The following is a 17,244-nucleotide window of genomic DNA, read 5'->3' as shown; positions in this document are numbered from 1 at the left end:
TTTGTTTGTGAGGCACTGAGTTTGTGCTAATGGTGGTGGGCTATTTTGGAAAGCCTAATAATAATGGTGGCACAACATGAAAAATATCATCAACGTCCCTGAGCTGTAAACAGGAAGCTGTTACATTGGTGAATGTCTTGCTGTGTGTTTTCACCACAACAAAACTAAAGAAAAAAAAGAAGAAGAAGAAGAAGAAATTTGGATGCATAGATAATTTCAAAGTCTTTTGAAAGTCCTATGAACACATTTTGCAGTGTAAAATGGGATAAGAGTTGGAAATACCTGGGCCATCCAAAAGTTCAGAAAAAAATTTGTGGAGGAAAAGATGTCTGACTAGAAACTTAAGGGTGAGTTATCCAAGAAAAGAAGGATAAAGAGGAAATCCATGTAGGGGGCATCAGTACAGAAAAAAGACACAGGAAAATACTGAGAAAATTTGTTCGGAATTACAAGTAGGTTAGTAAGTATTCCTGGAAGTAAAGTTGCAAAAGCAGTAGTGGGAGATCGGAGGTGTATATTGTATGCTACATTGAGGAATATGGACTATCTCTTGAACTATGTTTATTAACAACATCATTATAGGCCATCATTGAAGATAATTATGAGATTTCAAGACCAGTGTCAGTAAAACCAAAGAAGAGACTGTAATAATAGTTCATGTAAGAAATGATGAGAACTTGACTATGGTTGTTTGGGGAGAGGAGAATGTGAGAACAATCAGAAACATGTAAAATTATATTTAACATGTTATGGTATGGGGAAGGAGCTCTGGTGGCATAGTGGGTAAGGCATTTATTTGGATGCTAACCAGAAAGTCAGCAGTTCGAACTCACTAGCTGCTCCAAAGGAGGAAGATTAGGCAAATTACTTCCATAAAGATGTACAGCCTTGGAAATGCAATGGGGGTAGCTGTGAGTAGGAATGGACTTGATGACAGTGGGCTGGGGCTACAGGGAGTGTGAAGGATGGCTCCCCTGCATCTGGCTATGGGAATGACTTTGAGATGCAGAATCCAGGAGTTGGAGCCATTTCTGCAAATGGTAAAAATAACAGCTTGGTCTTAAACATGTTGAAGTTGATATCCCTGTAGAGCATTTAAGTGAATTTGTTTTACAGAGAAATGTCTATTTAAAGCTGTAGCCCTGAGGAGCAGAACAGGCTAAAGATACAGCTGTTTGAGACATCCGCATTTAAATGCAAATAAACCTGTGGGAATAAGTGGGGTTTCTCAAAAGGAATGTCTAGAAAGTCAGAAAGTTAGAAAGGCAACATGTAAGACACTTCCAAAATCCAGAGTCTAAGGACCACAAAGATAAGGGGAAGGCAGAAAGATCCAGTGTGTTTAAACACAAAAACCAGGAGAAAGAAGATACAGACACAGAAGAAAAGGGAGATCTGTTTTAAATGGAGTAGAGAAGTTAAGATAAAGCTAGCCTTTAACAATAAAAATGATGATTGGTGATGATGGTGTTGGGGGAGAAGCATGTCATTCATTGCATACTTGGGGTTGCACGTACATAAATGCATACACACATACATGTATTTGTTATAATACCTGAGCATTATAACACTAAGAACTGCTGAATGAGTATGTCCCAAATAAATGTAAGAAATACCCCTACCTGTCTAACCCATTTATGAGCTGCTAGATGAATATTTGAAAGATCAAGTTTTAAAAAATTCACAAATAATAAATATCGATTTTAGAAAGCTTTAGGTAGCAGCTTTGAAATGGACGTTACCAATTTTCTGAATTCTGTGAGCATTTCTCTTTACCACACCGAGTACATTGGTTTCATTATATAGTTTGACTCGATAAGAGAACACATAAAAATCTCCACTGGTGGCCCACTTAAAAAAAGAAGTATTACAGCTTTAGGCATTGTAGGATGTCATGCTGAGCTCCAAAGAAAGAAAAAATAAATAAATAAAGCACCAAAAAGCTCCTCACCTTCATTTCATTTTTAGGACCCCACATAAGGAGAAGACAACTACATTCATCAGAGATAGACCACTGAGGTTCAGATTTATTTCGTTTAATATTAAATTGTACACTTGAAGGAAATATCAATTTCCTTTTTAAAATGACACAATCACTATATTTCTAAACACTGCAATTTACTAATGATTTTCAAAACAGCTTTAAGGGTTTAAAACTGAATCATTACCACTTAATGTCAGCTAAGATTTAGCATGAAGATCTCATGTTGGGAAGACATTTGTGGTTGAAGTTAAATAAATTCAGTCTCTATTGTTTTAGAACTGGAAGAACACTTTGTTGACTCAGGGCTCTATTTTTTGTTACCTAGAGCTCAAAGAAGTCAGTTCAGCATGCCAGTGTCTACAAGGCATTAACTGAATGTCTGCTGGGAAGTGACTCACACTATATTGTGCACAGTGCTGAGAACCTTTCTAGAATTTAACAGCCAATTCTATTTCCAAGTGTGCCTTCTCTGGTGTGTTTGTGCCTGCATTTATGCCCTGGGTTACTCTGAAAAGTTAAGATGAATTTAGTGCTTAATCTGGAGAATTTAGGCCCCTAAGAAATTCTTCAACCAGATGCCACGACAAAAGCTAGGCACTTGTGAAACGAGCTTGAAGGCTTCTACACCACACTTCCATTCCAGCAACTTCTATCTACCCACACAGAGGTTTTCTTTCTGTGCTGTATCTTAGACATAGATTTCCTTTTATCTTCTCCTCACTTCCCAACCCAGATTCCAGATTGAGTCTATGGTGGTTAAGTCTGTGTGTCAACTTGGCTGGGTCTGGTTGAGTGGCTGGGCAGCTGGTGGTAGTTATTTTCCATGGTGAGATTGGTAATTAATTCCATGGTGGGATACACCACAAGCAGTTGAGTAGCTGCCTTTGGGATGTGGTCTGCTTCCTGTATATAAGAAGAAGCCTTGGGGATAGTCTCTAGCTTATGGCACTCTTGGACCCTGCATGTAGCTGTGTCATTGTTCATTAGCCTGCTAGACTCTGCCAACCTAGGGACTTACAATGGATGTAAATCAATGGCCTGCCATGTGGGTTGGTAACATAGGGACTGTGCCTTTTTACTTGTCAACCTTGTGTTTGTCAGCCTCAGCAGCCAGCAGCTGTCTGAGTGAAGAAATACCTCTAGCTCTAGTGGGCTGGGAGCAGGAGGCAGAGCTGGACCCCAAGGTTGAGGGGCTTTCACCCAGCCCCTAGAGCCTGGCACTTTGAACTTGGACTGAAAGCCTCCAAACTGTAAAAGAATAAACTCCTGTTTGTTAAGGCTGTCCCATTTGTGGTATATTCCTGTTAGAGCAGCACTAGCTAACCAGAACAGAGTCCCTGGGACATTAGCTAAGAACACAAATGAAAATAATAGACACTGTGTTGAACCAAGCATCACCACCTCTGAAGACACAGGTTTTACAATGGAATGAAACTCATCTGCCTAATTCAACCCATTAGGATGAATTATTTTCCAGCAGGTCCTTCATTTTATGTATAAATAGGAATCTAGAAAGCACACAATATAGTTTGCTAAATTTTATTAAACATGGCATATTTCCAACAATAGCCCAAGCTTTACCCTAAACTACTCATGCCATTTAACAATAATATATATTTACATACATACATACGCACACGCACACACACACATGCACACATATTCATACATACACACAGTAGCACACATCTGGCTCTTTGGCAGAGTCTCAAGGAAACTAAGACCAGGACTATAGAAGATTTAATAATCAGAGAGGGAAATTCCTAATCACATAGACACATTTAGGGTCCTCTGAGGGACTACGTGCACCCAGGAACTTGAGATTCGGACAGTTCCGTAGTAACTGGTGTAAGAGCTCATAGCCAAGACCTATTCTCAGTATTTATGAACTGCTGTCATGCTTGTGGTCCAGAGTCAGGCTATGAATACATGGATGCACAGATTCTTTGAATTATATTTCCTGTGAAGTATTATGATGGATACTGAACAAAACAGTACAATACAAGAGGGGTATCATTGAGATGATATCAAGTCTTTGCATCAGTCACTATTTCATTAGTTTCCTTGGCCTTCCCCATCTGAATTTAACATTGTTCTAAATCAATTTTTCAGAACTTCTCTAAGCACATCTTCCACTGTTGTCACGCTATTGACTTTTTGTCCTCAAATTGCCTGCATAAGGTCAATTCTATTTGTATCCTATTTCTTTTGCCTGATATTTCTTCTATTCTTTCAACATAAAATCAAAGAACTTCAGATGTCCATTTTCTCCATACCTCCTGACTTGGCCACCTCGGTCCACAGTATTCTTTCTCATTTTTTGAGTAAATAAACCGTATCACATTTGACAACTGACATGACTATTGTCTTGCGGTGTTTGCTAGGTTATCCTGCACACATGCTTTATCTCCAGCTATACAAGTGCTTTGGGAATATGAATAAGATTTTCAACTTTAAATGTAGTATTCTGTGCTTTGTGTATAGGCAGTCCTACAATGGTAATTATTATTATTTTTTTAAATCATGCTGCATGAAGGTATTTTGCTCTGCATAATCCTTAAATATTCCTTCATAAGCATTACGTTTTTTAATATAGTTTAGTATGACAATGTTACTGTTAAAAGTAAATAAAAAGTTCCTTCAGCATTATAATCCAATTATTGGAATATTCATATTTAAATATCATTATAAAGCTGGTAACTCAAATTCAGCACAATAATTAACCATATGTATCTTGGTTGTAAGTGTGTCTTAATAGTTTTCATGACAATTAAAAATAAATTTTACTAGCGGTGCATGAGTCATTTAGTAAAATTAATGTATTATATAATTATCATTAGGTAGTAACAGGAGACCATTATGATACAATCAAAATTCCAATCCATGAACATTACAACTTTTCTGAAACTGTGCAGAATCAGTTGGATACAGCCTTCTTCGGATGTTCTCTTCTTCCTTTGTACTTTCAAAAATCATTTTAGTTTTTATGAAAACATGTTAATGTCTAAAGGCCAGGATAATTAGCATTTTATCAGAATAGAAGTGTTAAGGTTCATATTCCAACTTTTAATGCTAGAACAAATTATAGAGACTATTCCTCATCAAATTTAAGAACTAGGAAGCAAAAAACTTGTTTAATGCCACAATGCCTTCAATGACAAAGAGTCACTAAGAAAAATGGCAAGAAATACACTAAAAATTATAAAAAAGAAAATTAATCATGTTGATGTCTACATGTATGTTATTTGTTCTGTATTCAATATGTATTCTCTCCAAATTTAAATGAATTAAAGAAAATGAGAAAGACAACTATCTTAAATGATTCTAATACCTGTTTGTTTTGCCTGAATAGTTGATAACTAAGAAACCAAACCCACTCTCTTGAGTGGATTTTGACTCATAACCACCCTATAGGACCAAGCAGAACTGTGACATAGGTTTTCCAAGGCTGTAAATCTTTATATAAGCAGACTGCCTCATCTTTCTCCTACAGAGTGGCTAGTAGATTTGAATGGGCAATCTTTTGGGTAGTGGCCAAATGTTTTAACCACTGCACCATTACAGCTCCTTTGAATAGGTGATAGAAATGACTAAATTAATTTTTCCATTTTTATCAATGTGGCATCCTAAAGTGACACATGTGATATAATACAATTGCCAGTATGACTAGAGTATAATATTAGTTCAAGCCTCATATTTCTGAGCATTACAATTTCCTTCAAATTCATATTTTGGTTGTTGAGAATATCCCATTCCAGGCTATATCAGAGTAATCTTTATAAAACACCAATCTGATGAAGCCGTATCTCAGCAACAGATCCTTCAGTGGTTCCTCCAGTACCTTCTATAATGTGGCATAGAGAAACATTCATGATGGGGTAAATCTCACTTATAATTATGACATGTCACATTCTCTTGTTCTACTGTGCCTTTACTTATGGAATTACATTTCCCAAGATTGCTCGCAACCTCTCCCACCATTCCACTTCCCAGTTTTCATCCTTCATGATTCCTCTTCAGCCTCATCCTCTTTTCTATGCCTTCTGCACAAGCCTCTATTATAGATTTTATCACTTTCTTTGCTTAGTGTAGCAGAAATTGTCAGTGCCCCTTGCATGTCCCTCAGACCATTTGGTATGCTCTGGCCAACTTCCACCTGCTAACATCTGCAGTGTGACTGAATTCTGAATATCAGAATTGCCGAGAACTGATAGCTTGCTTGTTCAGGAGACAGGGAGTGTCAAAATTTGCACCCACATCCTCCATGATCATGGACTTTCAAGATTTAGAGTGTGAATTTTTGGTACTCTTACTTCTCAGGAGAGATGATTCTGAGGCATGTGTTCTCAACCATTTCCCAGAAAGTATTTCTTCAGGATTAAGCTCAGTCATTATGAGAACTGGCTTAACAGCAATCCCTTTGTTGGCTGTTGTCCCTTCTCTGCATCACTGCCTCACTTCCCTATTAGTGTTACAAGTAGGTCTCAAAAATCTGCTTATACCTGAATCTTTTGGTTTTCTTCTGGGAGAATCCAAAATAAAGCATTTGGTAGCAGATGTGTTACAGAGAAGGGAGTGTTATACAGATGCCTAAAATGAGATTCTGCATTTGAATTACTTGCTGAACATATTCCATCAAGATCATTTTGATAACCCACGGCATATTCTAACAGCACCAATGCCAAGATTTTCCCCAGCAATGAACTGGGATAGAGTAAAAGTGGAAGGAGTTATGCCTTATGCAGTCTCTCTGGGATCTGAGCAAAATAGTGACCATAGCAATTTTAATGACTGTGGAGTTGGTTAGTTGTAAGTATTGTCAATGTTCTGAAGAGAGGGAAAAAAAAAAAAAAAGAAAAAGACAGGTTCAAACTTACCAACTGAAAACCCAGGGCCTGTAGTAAAAGTTAGACCTCTAAGACAACATCATTTAAAGAAACCTTCATATTTTGCAGCCAGAGAGAAGAGTGGACTGACAATTAGATCCTGCGCCTGATTATAAGAGCTACTGAACTACAGAGGAGGGTTACTTTTAAAGCCCCAGCAAGCCTCCTAGAATAAGTCAGTGCCCTAATAAGGAAAAAGTGGGACCTTGAAACGTGATCTTGGTGATCTGGTTGGCTCACTGTTCCTTGCTGGGTGAGGATTCTTTTCTTGTTTGGAGACCACATAAAAGCCTCATCTGAAGTAAATGTTTAAAAACATACACACCTACCCTCAAAATTATTGGGCAATCTACTTCCATAGAGGTACCATCTCACAAACCCAAGGAGGGGTCGCTATGAGTTGAATCAATTCGACATTACAGTGAGTTTTTTTTTTTTTTCTGGGGGGGGCGGGAATCTAGAGTACTAACTATATTCAAGTCCCAGCATAGATCAATTAGGCCGGGACTGTCTCTGTTTTAGGAGAAAGGAGTTACTCACCAAAATAACTGCTAATATGTCCAGGCAGGAACCAGGAGGCATGACTAGAAATGAATCATGAAGGTACTGGACAAGGGGTGTATGTGAAATATAAGGTATACTCTATATACTAAAGGTATGTTTACAATATCATGTGAATTTACATAAAATATATCTATTTTGAGATATGAATTTCCAAAACCATACTTAATAAAATTGCTAATTATATATTTCTTTAAATTTTTTTATTATTATTCTAGGATATGAATATATACATTAAATAAGAAAAGGATAATCCCAAGTTAACTGATATTTAAATTATAAAATATAAATCAAGCCTAATAAGTTAAATCTAAATGTATAGGATATGTTTTATAGAAAAATATCTTGATATTATCTAGCACAGTGATCAAAAGTGAATGGACATTATTACTGTGTCGCCTTAAACACAACCAATCTTACTGATTGCTTTCAAACAATTTTGTTGCTGCATCAATTAACAGATTTCATTAGCTGAATCTCTTTTCAAATTAAAATGTAAGAAAAATATGCACTTTTAAATATATTTAAGGTAGATATGTAAATATTTCTCTTACCCTTACTTGACCCACAAAGGCATTGATTTCTTCCTCCACTACAGACAAATTTCTAGGCAAATATGGATCAAACACAGGAGCATTGTCATTGACATCTGTCACTACCACATTTACTGTGGCAGTTGAGGTCTGAAAGAAAAAGCAAGAATAAATGTGAGAAGAGCTATTTTTATTTTGAAGTCAGTTATGTGGTCATCCTCACACTGGTCTGTCTGCAAAGTGTGTCATTTCATTACTATTCCTATCCCTTAACTTTCCACACACACACACACACAAAAAAAAAAAAAGGAAAGAAAAGCAGCAGAAGCAGCAGCTTGCAATTTTCCAATACCTCAAAAAAAAAAAAAAAAAGAGTAAACGATGATATTAAAGAGCAAACATCTTCTGGAAAATGTCAAGGTATATCCTGGGGTCTTACTTTCAGAAGGTGATTTTATCTTTATTATGTTCACGTTTTATGGATAGCAACCTTTTGTTTATATATACTCACCTTTTTTTTTTTTTTCTGTGAAATGTACCATTTCTCTACTTTTTACTACTTATAGTTGTCTCTGTTTAAAAATAAAACTAGCACACTATAAAATAAGATGATACATCAAATGATTTTTTTTAGGTAAACTAATGTTATCATAAAACACTATATTAATAATTCTGTAAATTCACATGTAAACCAGCAGTTTGAGGACAAGACACTAGTCATTAAATGATTATCTTATGGCCACACAACATAAAGAACTATTAAGCAGGTGAAAGAAACTGTGGCCTACCTTTATTAAAAGGTCAATCTCTGGCCTGTTGCAATCATAGAGTATTATGTGGGTCAATGACTGTTGCACAATCAAGAAATATGTTCATACATCATTCAATTTGAAAACTACTCTCTCTAATCAAACTCTGAATAGAACACATGACCTCCACCTTGCATGTTACAGTGTAGAGAAGATCACAGAAAGATAAGAACAAAATTCAGAGAAAGAAAGAACCCTTTGCTGGGGGAAAAAAAAAAAAAAGCTATTGTGATAAAATGTCAAAATATTTAATAACATGTCAACTAAAAATGGGAAGAAAAACAGTATGAGACTGTTATGAGAAATCCAAATCCAATACAATCCAACTTTTGTTTTAAAAAATATAAGCATAGTTTAGTATAACTAGTGAAAACATCTTCCTTGAACATTATTTTCTTTTAAGAACTATGTATCTGGGATGAAATTGATAATGGCAACTCAAAATATCAGATAGGAATCTTAGGGGGCAATGAGTTTGTGTTAATGGAGGAAGAACTCAGAGAAAGAGGGTGAGAATGTTTGCACAACTAGAAGAATGGAATGAATGGTACGGAACTCCATATGTAGAAATGGCTGAATTGGTGTATATTTTGCTGTGCATATTCTCAACCATTATAAGAAAATAACTTTTAAAAATGAAAATAAATAAGAAAGAAAAAAAATAAATATAAATACGACTGCTTCTAATTCAAAAGTGATATGAGGTGAGAGGCCAAAATGCTCAGCACAAAGAACTGACTAACAGCGAGAGAATCGGAAGAGTTTGTACCAGTCATGATGCTGAGCAGTCAAAAACAGAATGCCCTAGCTACCACGTAGGAGTCCAAAACCAACCTAACTCACTGCCATCAAGTTGATTCCAACACATAGCAGCCCTATAAAACAGAGGAAAACCTTTTATTTAGAAACCAAGTGCTTAACCACTGTACCACCAGGGCTCCCCCAGTAGAAGGGGTTCTAGTAAATATCCCAAGTTTTCCTTTGGAATAATTGAAGCTCTAATTCCTATAACTAAGACTTCACTGGAACTGTTGTTGCTAAGTGCCATCAAATTATTTCTGACTCATAGAGATCTTATCTATAACAAAAGAAAATTGTCTGGTCCTAAATCAGACTTATTCAAACTAAAACCATACACTCGTACTCTAATTGGATTAAAATGATTTGCCCTTGCTTTCACCTTAATTCAATCAGATGAAGGTAATCTGGTTGGCACGAATAGTTACGCACTGAGCTACTAACTCTAAGTTTGGCAGTTCAAACCCACCCAGAGACACCTGAGATGAGAAGCCTGACATGCTGCTTTAGAAAGTTCACAGCCATGAAAACTCCAGAGTGTGTTTCTACTCTGACACACGTGGCCTAGCTAAGAATCAGAACTGACTCTACAGCAATGGGCTTATTTTATTTTATTCTATGGCTCTTATGTTACAGAAAAAGAGATCCAGTGGTGCAGTGGTTAAGTGCTCAGCTGTGAACTGAAATGTCAGCAGTTCAAACCTGCCAGCCACCCTGTGGGAAAAGGATGTGACAGTCTGCTCCTGTGAAGATTTACGGACTTGGAAACCCTATGGGTGAAGTTCTACTCTGTTCTACAAGGTAAGAATCGCCTCTACGGCAATGGATATGTTAACAGAAAGGAGTCCAGATGGCACATGGTTAAAAGCAAAAGTAAATCCTCTTTTTAGCAATATATTTTTATCTCAAACATCTATGACTTTTCATTGCAAAATTGCTAGGCATAGTAGGGGTTTCTTAGGCATAGGTAATGATTAATTTTTTATCTGTGTTATGGTGACATTGATGTGATAGCTCTATGAAAATTCACATAGCTATTCATATATGCTTTGTATATAGTCCCATATTTAATAGCTAAATAAGCAATATAATTTTTACTTAACAGCTTGTACAAAGATGGTCAGAGCAGTGCTATATATCTGAAACCTGGAAACAATCCAAAATACCTATTGATAGTAGACTGGTTATACAGACTGCAGTTTATGCATGCAATAGAACAAGATACAGTAATAAGAATAAACAAACTACTGCTATAGGAATCACATGGATGGATTTCATTAACAAGAAGTTAACTGAAAGAAGTCAGACACCAAAGAATGCATACTTTAAGATTCCATTTATAAAAATTTCAGAAACAGATACAATCACTCCACAGAGACAGAAGTCAGGATAGTGGTTATTCTTAAAGAGGAAATAGAGTAAGGACTGAGAGATCATTAAGAGTGGGCTTCTAGAGTGGTGATTAATTTTTTTTCTGTTGTTCTGGGTAGTGAATTTTTGGAGCTGTACAATTATGATTTCTACACTCTTTTGTGTGTTTGTTGTAATTCCATAAACACATTTAATTTAAAACATGCACATAGAAATATACACACATGTGTAAATGCATGTGAAAATGTATAAAAAATTCAAATGCTATCTGGTTAGATGGAATAGAGATAATTTTATTTTCTTCTTATAATTTTTATGTATTTTCCAAATATTATCTAAGAAAGCTACATTGTTTTTATTATTAAAAAAAAAGGTTAACAAATCTTATTTCTTGAAAAGTTGTATTAGAGTTGAAACTAGTAAGAAGAAGCATTTTTTCACGGTTGCAGTAGTTTCCAGTTTGCCTGAGGGTGAACAAGACATTAAAATTGACTGCCTGAAGCCAAAATCTAAGAGCAGGTCACACTAGAGTTTGTAGGCTCTTCTTCAAACTGTCTAACCCCCTCTATGTCAGCCTACAATACTGTTGTTCTCTCAGTGCATTATATTTATCACAGATTTTAAAATCTGCAGTCTTGACACTATGGAGTGAGATGTGTTCAGGCTATTCTGGGTCCTCAGTCAAAGACGGTGACATGTAACTCAGCAATGTAGAATGGAACTAGATCACTAAACTAAGATATTAAAGGACAAGTCCACCATTTTTGTACAAATAGAAGCTGATTCTTATAAACCATGTAGGTATATTTCTCAATGTCTTAGGGACTTTTACATAACTTGAAAAATAATCATGTGTCTGGTGAAAATTTAAAGTCATAAGCATTAAAAAAAAAAAAAAAAAAAAAAAACCTCATTGGCATCAAGTCAATTCCAACTCACAGCAACCTCCATTGGGTTTCTGAGGCAGTAAATCTTTACAGAAATAGATTGCCCTATCTTCCTTCCAGGGAGTGGGTAGTAGGTTTGAACCACCAATCTTCTGGTTAGCAGTCAAATGTTTTAGGCAATGTACCACCAGATGTGGCTAAAACACCCAAACAAACAAAAAAAACTCCGAACAACAGCAACAAAAGAACCCTAGCCCATATGGATTTACTGGAGAATTCTACTAAACATTCAGAGAAGAGATGACACCAATACTACTTAAACTATTCCAGAATATATAAAAAGAAGGAATACTCCCAACTTTATTCTAAGTCAACATAACTCTGATACCAAAGCCAGGCAAAGATATCACTAAAAAAGAAAAAAAAAAACCTATAGACCAATATCCCTCATGAATACAGACACAAAAATTCTCAATAAAATCCTAGCCAAGAGAACTCAACAGCATATTCAAAAAATAATACATTATGACTGAATGGGATTCATATCCACTTGCAAGGATGGTTCAACATTAAAAAAATCAATCCATATAATCCACCACATAAAGAAAAGAAAAGGAAAATAATCACATGGCTATCTCACTTGATGCAGAAAAGGTGTTTGATAAAATTCAATATCAATTCCTGATTTAAAAAAAAAAAAATCTCTCACTAAAATAAGAATAGAAGGGAAATTTCTCAACATAATTAAGGACAGATATACAAAACCAACAGCCAATATTATTATTAATAGAGAGAGACTGAAAGGATTCCCCTTGAGGACAGGTCCTAGACAAGGATGCTTTTTATCATTACCTGTATTCAATATTGTACTTGAAAGCCTACCTAGAGCAATAAGGCCAGAAAGGGAAATAAAAGACATCAAAATTGTTAAGGAAGAAGTATCCCTATTTGTAGATGACACAATTTACAAATGGATAGTTGATCTTTGACAAAGGGCAAAAATCCATTAAATAAGGAAGAGATAGGCTCTTTAACAAATGGTGCTGGCAAAATTGGATATATATTTGCAGAAAACTTAAATGGGATCCATATCTCACACCAAACACACAAAATCAGACTTAAATGTAAAACCTAAAACATATAAGAAAAATAGAGGCCATAACTTATGACATTGTAGACTATCAAATGTACCTAAAAATGTATAAACAGCAGAAGAGAAACTACACAATTATGACCCCAAAAATCAAATATTTATGCTCATCAAAAGAATGTTCCAGAGAGTAAGAAGAGAACCTAGTACTGGGGAAATATGTTTGACAATGACATATATGACAAGGATCTAATCTCTAGAATTTATTGAAAATTCCAACACCTAAACAACAAAAAGACAAAGAGTAAAACTAAAAAAATGAGCAAAGGGTATGAACAGACATTCACCAAAGAAGACATTCATGGAGCCAACTGATACATAAAAAGATGCTCATTATTAACCATTAAAGATATGATAATCAAAACTACAATGGTATACTACTTCACATCAGCAATAATGGTGCTGATCAAAAAATAGAAAGCAATAAATGCTAGTGAGGTGTTGGGAGATTGGAACCCTCATACATTGCTGGTGGGAATTTAAAATGGTAGAAACACAACAAAAAAATGGTATGACACTTCCTCAAAAAGCTAGAGAAAGAAATACCGTATGATCCAGCAATGCCATTTCTAGATATATATACTAGAGAAATTAGAGCCATGACATAAATAGACATATGCACATCCATGTTCATTGTAGCATTATTCACAAAAGCAAAAAAATGGAAACAACCTAAGTGATCAACAATGCATGAATGGATAAACTAACTGTAGCACATACATACCAAATTCACTGCCCTCGAGTCTGATCCAACTCATGGCAACCCATCCTTGGGTTTCCGAGGCAGTATCTCTACGGAAGTAGATTGCCCAATCTTCCTTCTGAGGAGTGGCTGGTGCATTTGAACTGCCAGCCTTCTGGCTAGCAGTCAAATGCCTTAGGCACTGCACCACCAGAGCTCCTTCATACATACATACAAGGGAATAGTACACAACATTAAAGACTTACAATGAATCCACAAAACATCTCACAATATGGGTAAACCTGGAGGACATTATGCTAAGTGAAATAAGTCAATCACATGAGGACAAATATTGTATAAGACCACTATGATAAAAAGTCAAGAATAGGTTTATTCACAGAAAGAAAAATTTTTTGGTTACCAGGGATGGGAGTGAGTGGGAAGGAAAATCACCCAACTCCCTGGAAAGGTTGGGCAATCTACTTCTGTAGTCATACTGCCTTGGAAACCCAAGGAGGGGTCACTATGATTCGGACCTGACTCAACAGCAGTGTGTTAGACAGTAGACACATATTAACTTTGGTGAATGAAAAGGCAACACACAATATAAGGGAAGCCAGCACAACATAATGAAGGCAATGGAAAACACTGAAGAGCATGAAAGAGTAGAAAGCAACAACATAAATACTATTACATGTATAGTAACAACAGAAATAACAAACAATAACGTGCCAGTGGACATAAAGATGTTACGTAAGCTGAAAAGGGATAGAAGGACATATGGGAGTACACCCATGTGCACATAAAGGGTTGGTTGTGGATATTCCTACATGTATATTTGCACATGCTGCAAATATGCCCATGTATATAACACTTTGGTCATGTTGTTAGGAGGAACCATTCCCTGGAGAAGAATATCATGCTCAGTAAAGTGGAGGGTCAATGGAGAATGGGAAGGCCCTCAGCGAGATGAATTGACACAGTGGATGCAATGATAGGCTCAGATATAGCAAGGATTGTGAAGCTGGCACAGAACCATGCAGTGTTTTGTTCTGCTTTGCATAGGGCCTCTAGGAGTCAGAGATGACTCAACAGCATGTAATAACAACAACATATAATAGAGTGCACAGGTGCAGTCATGAAAACTTCTTAGCATAACCAAACACCTTCCAGGACTGAGATAAACTCCTTCCAGGACTGAGATATTGGGTTTAAGGGCTAAAGACCATACTCTTGGGGGACATCTAGATTAATTGGCATAACATCATCCAAAAAAGACATATTCTACATCCTACTTTGATGAGTAGCAACTGGGGTCTTAAAAGCTTGTGAACAGCCATCTAAGTTACAACTATAGACTCTCTCTATTTGGAACAAAGAGTGACAAAAACCCGACTCAAGGGAACAATTAGTCCAAAGGACTCATGGATCTCATGAACCACAGTTTCCACCAAACTGAGAAAAGAAGAACTAGATGGTTCCTGGCTATCACCACTGACCACTTTGCCTAGGATCACAGTAGAAGGTATCTGACAGAGTGGGAGAAAAGGTAGAATAAAATTCAAGTTCATAAAGAAGACCAGACTAACTGATCTGATAAAGATTGGTGGAAACTCCCTGAGACTATGGCCCTTAGACAACCTTCTAACTGAGAACTACAGCCACATGTTTCAGCCATATAAAAGTCAGGTGTATAAAGTAAACAATAACACCCAATAGGAAATCCTCCTCAGAACTAATAACTATATTAGACTAAAAGGCAGAATTTGCCCCAAAAGCAAATTTAAGAAGATAGGAAGGGGCAGGAAAACTGGATAAATGAAAATGGGGAACCCAAGGTGGAAATAGGAAGAGTGCTGACATATTGTGCAAATTGTGAACAATGTCACCGAACAATCTAAATGGATATATATATATATAAATGGCTAAATGGGTAACTAATATGCTCTGTAAACTTCCAGCTAAACCACAATAAAGTATTAAAGAAAAAAGAAATTAAATAACAAGTCCACCATTTTTGGGCAAATAGGGGCTGATACTTACTAATCAGTAAGTACAATTCTCAGTATTTTAGGGAATACATAACTTGAAAAATATGCAAGTGTCTGGAGAAAATGTATACCCATAAACACATATAGAATAATTTCTGTGGAAATAGTTTAGATTTGTTAGCTGTAAAACACAAACATGTAAAATATTTGAGTAAGGTGGAGGAATAGGCAGACAAGTGACCCAGACCCTCTTCAACAAAGAAAAGAAAAACCAGTCAACAGAAATACAGAATATAATCCTAGAGCCCTGAGCTTTGAAAGAAACTATACAGAAGTGGATTAAGCAACAACTAGTGGAAAAACCTGAACAAAAACAATGAGTAAGGAACCAGTAGGAGAAGTGGACTATCAGCTACTCTGAAGGGAACAACACCCTGAATATTTCCAAGTGGTGCTGGGACCTAAGAATTGACTTAAAGATCAGCCTTGGTCACCAAGGGCTGCAGGGACAACTGTGCTGGTCGCCTATGACTAGGAAGGGAAACAGCAAGGAGAGAGACAACCTGAGCTATAGACTTTCTGCTATATGGAGGGCACAGACATTTTGATTGTTTAAAATTTGGAGCCATTTTGGATATTTAAAGTGACTGAGGGAACAGCCATTTTGAATGTCTACAAGTAGTGGCATTTTGGATATTTAAAGTGACTGAGGGTACAGCCATTTGAATCTTCCCAAGTGGCAATCACTTTGGATTTTAAAGTGATAGCATTGTCATTTGGATTCCACGGACCTAAGAATAGGTTCTGTTTGCCAGGGTCGGCAGGGACATACAAGAGGCTAACAGGAAAGTGACAATAGGTGGTGAGTGTATAAGTGCTGCCAACTAGTGAATAGAGGAGCACAGTACAGTACCCTGCTTGCACAGATAGCATACAAAGAAAACAAAAATTGTGGCAAGTCACTCTAACATACAATCACCAATTAAATATAAACACAAAAACGTCACAATGCCTTGGAGACAAAAGAGCATCACAGTTTACACAAAGAAGCAAGTTAAAGCAAGAGAAACAAAGGAACAGGACACGGACCCAAAACACATCCCTGAGGAAAATACAGCATTGGAACTGCCGGATAAGGAATTCAAAATAATTTTATTTAGGTACCTTCAATGAATTGACAGACAGATCAAGGAACACACTTACAAAAGTGAGGAAAACACAGAGAAAACTCAACAACATTTTTGAAAGACAATGTAAGAACAAAATGACAAAATAAATGAAAAATTCAAAATGATACAAAATCTACACACAGAAATCCAGAAGATTAATACTAAAAGCTGCCGTCAAGTCGTTTCCAACTCATAGCGACCCCATGCACAGCAGAACAAAACACTGCCCAATCCCGCGCCAGCCCACAATCCCTGCTATACTTGAACCCATCATTGCAGCCACCGTGTCAATCCATCTCATTGAAGGCCTCCCCCTCTTTCGTCAACCCTCCACCCTACCAAGCATGACATCTTTCTCCAGGGAATGGTCCCTTCTTACAACATGACCAAAATAGGTGAGATGAAGTCTGGCCATTCTTGCCT

At 36.6% G+C, this 17,244-nt stretch overlaps 1 protein-coding gene across 1 annotated transcript in view; it reads right to left on the bottom strand.

The window, feature by feature from the left end:
* Positions 1–17,244, bottom strand: part of PCDH15 (protocadherin related 15) — a 1,158,626-nt gene that overhangs the window by 419,687 nt on the left and 721,695 nt on the right. Inside the window, exon 19 of the mRNA XM_007944018.2 lies at positions 7,986–8,114. Coding sequence (XP_007942209.1) covers positions 7,986–8,114 — 129 coding nt within the window. The remainder of the gene's footprint in view (positions 1–7,985; positions 8,115–17,244) is intronic.

The sequence above is a fragment of the Orycteropus afer genome, unplaced genomic scaffold (assembly GCF_000298275.1).
Source record: "Orycteropus afer afer isolate SDZICR_OR568_19922 unplaced genomic scaffold, OryAfe1.0 scaffold00118, whole genome shotgun sequence".
In the NCBI taxonomy this organism is placed as follows: Eukaryota; Metazoa; Chordata; class Mammalia; order Tubulidentata; family Orycteropodidae; genus Orycteropus; species Orycteropus afer.
Note: the sequence above shows the minus strand (reverse complement) of the source record. Positions and strands in the feature narration are given on the sequence as shown.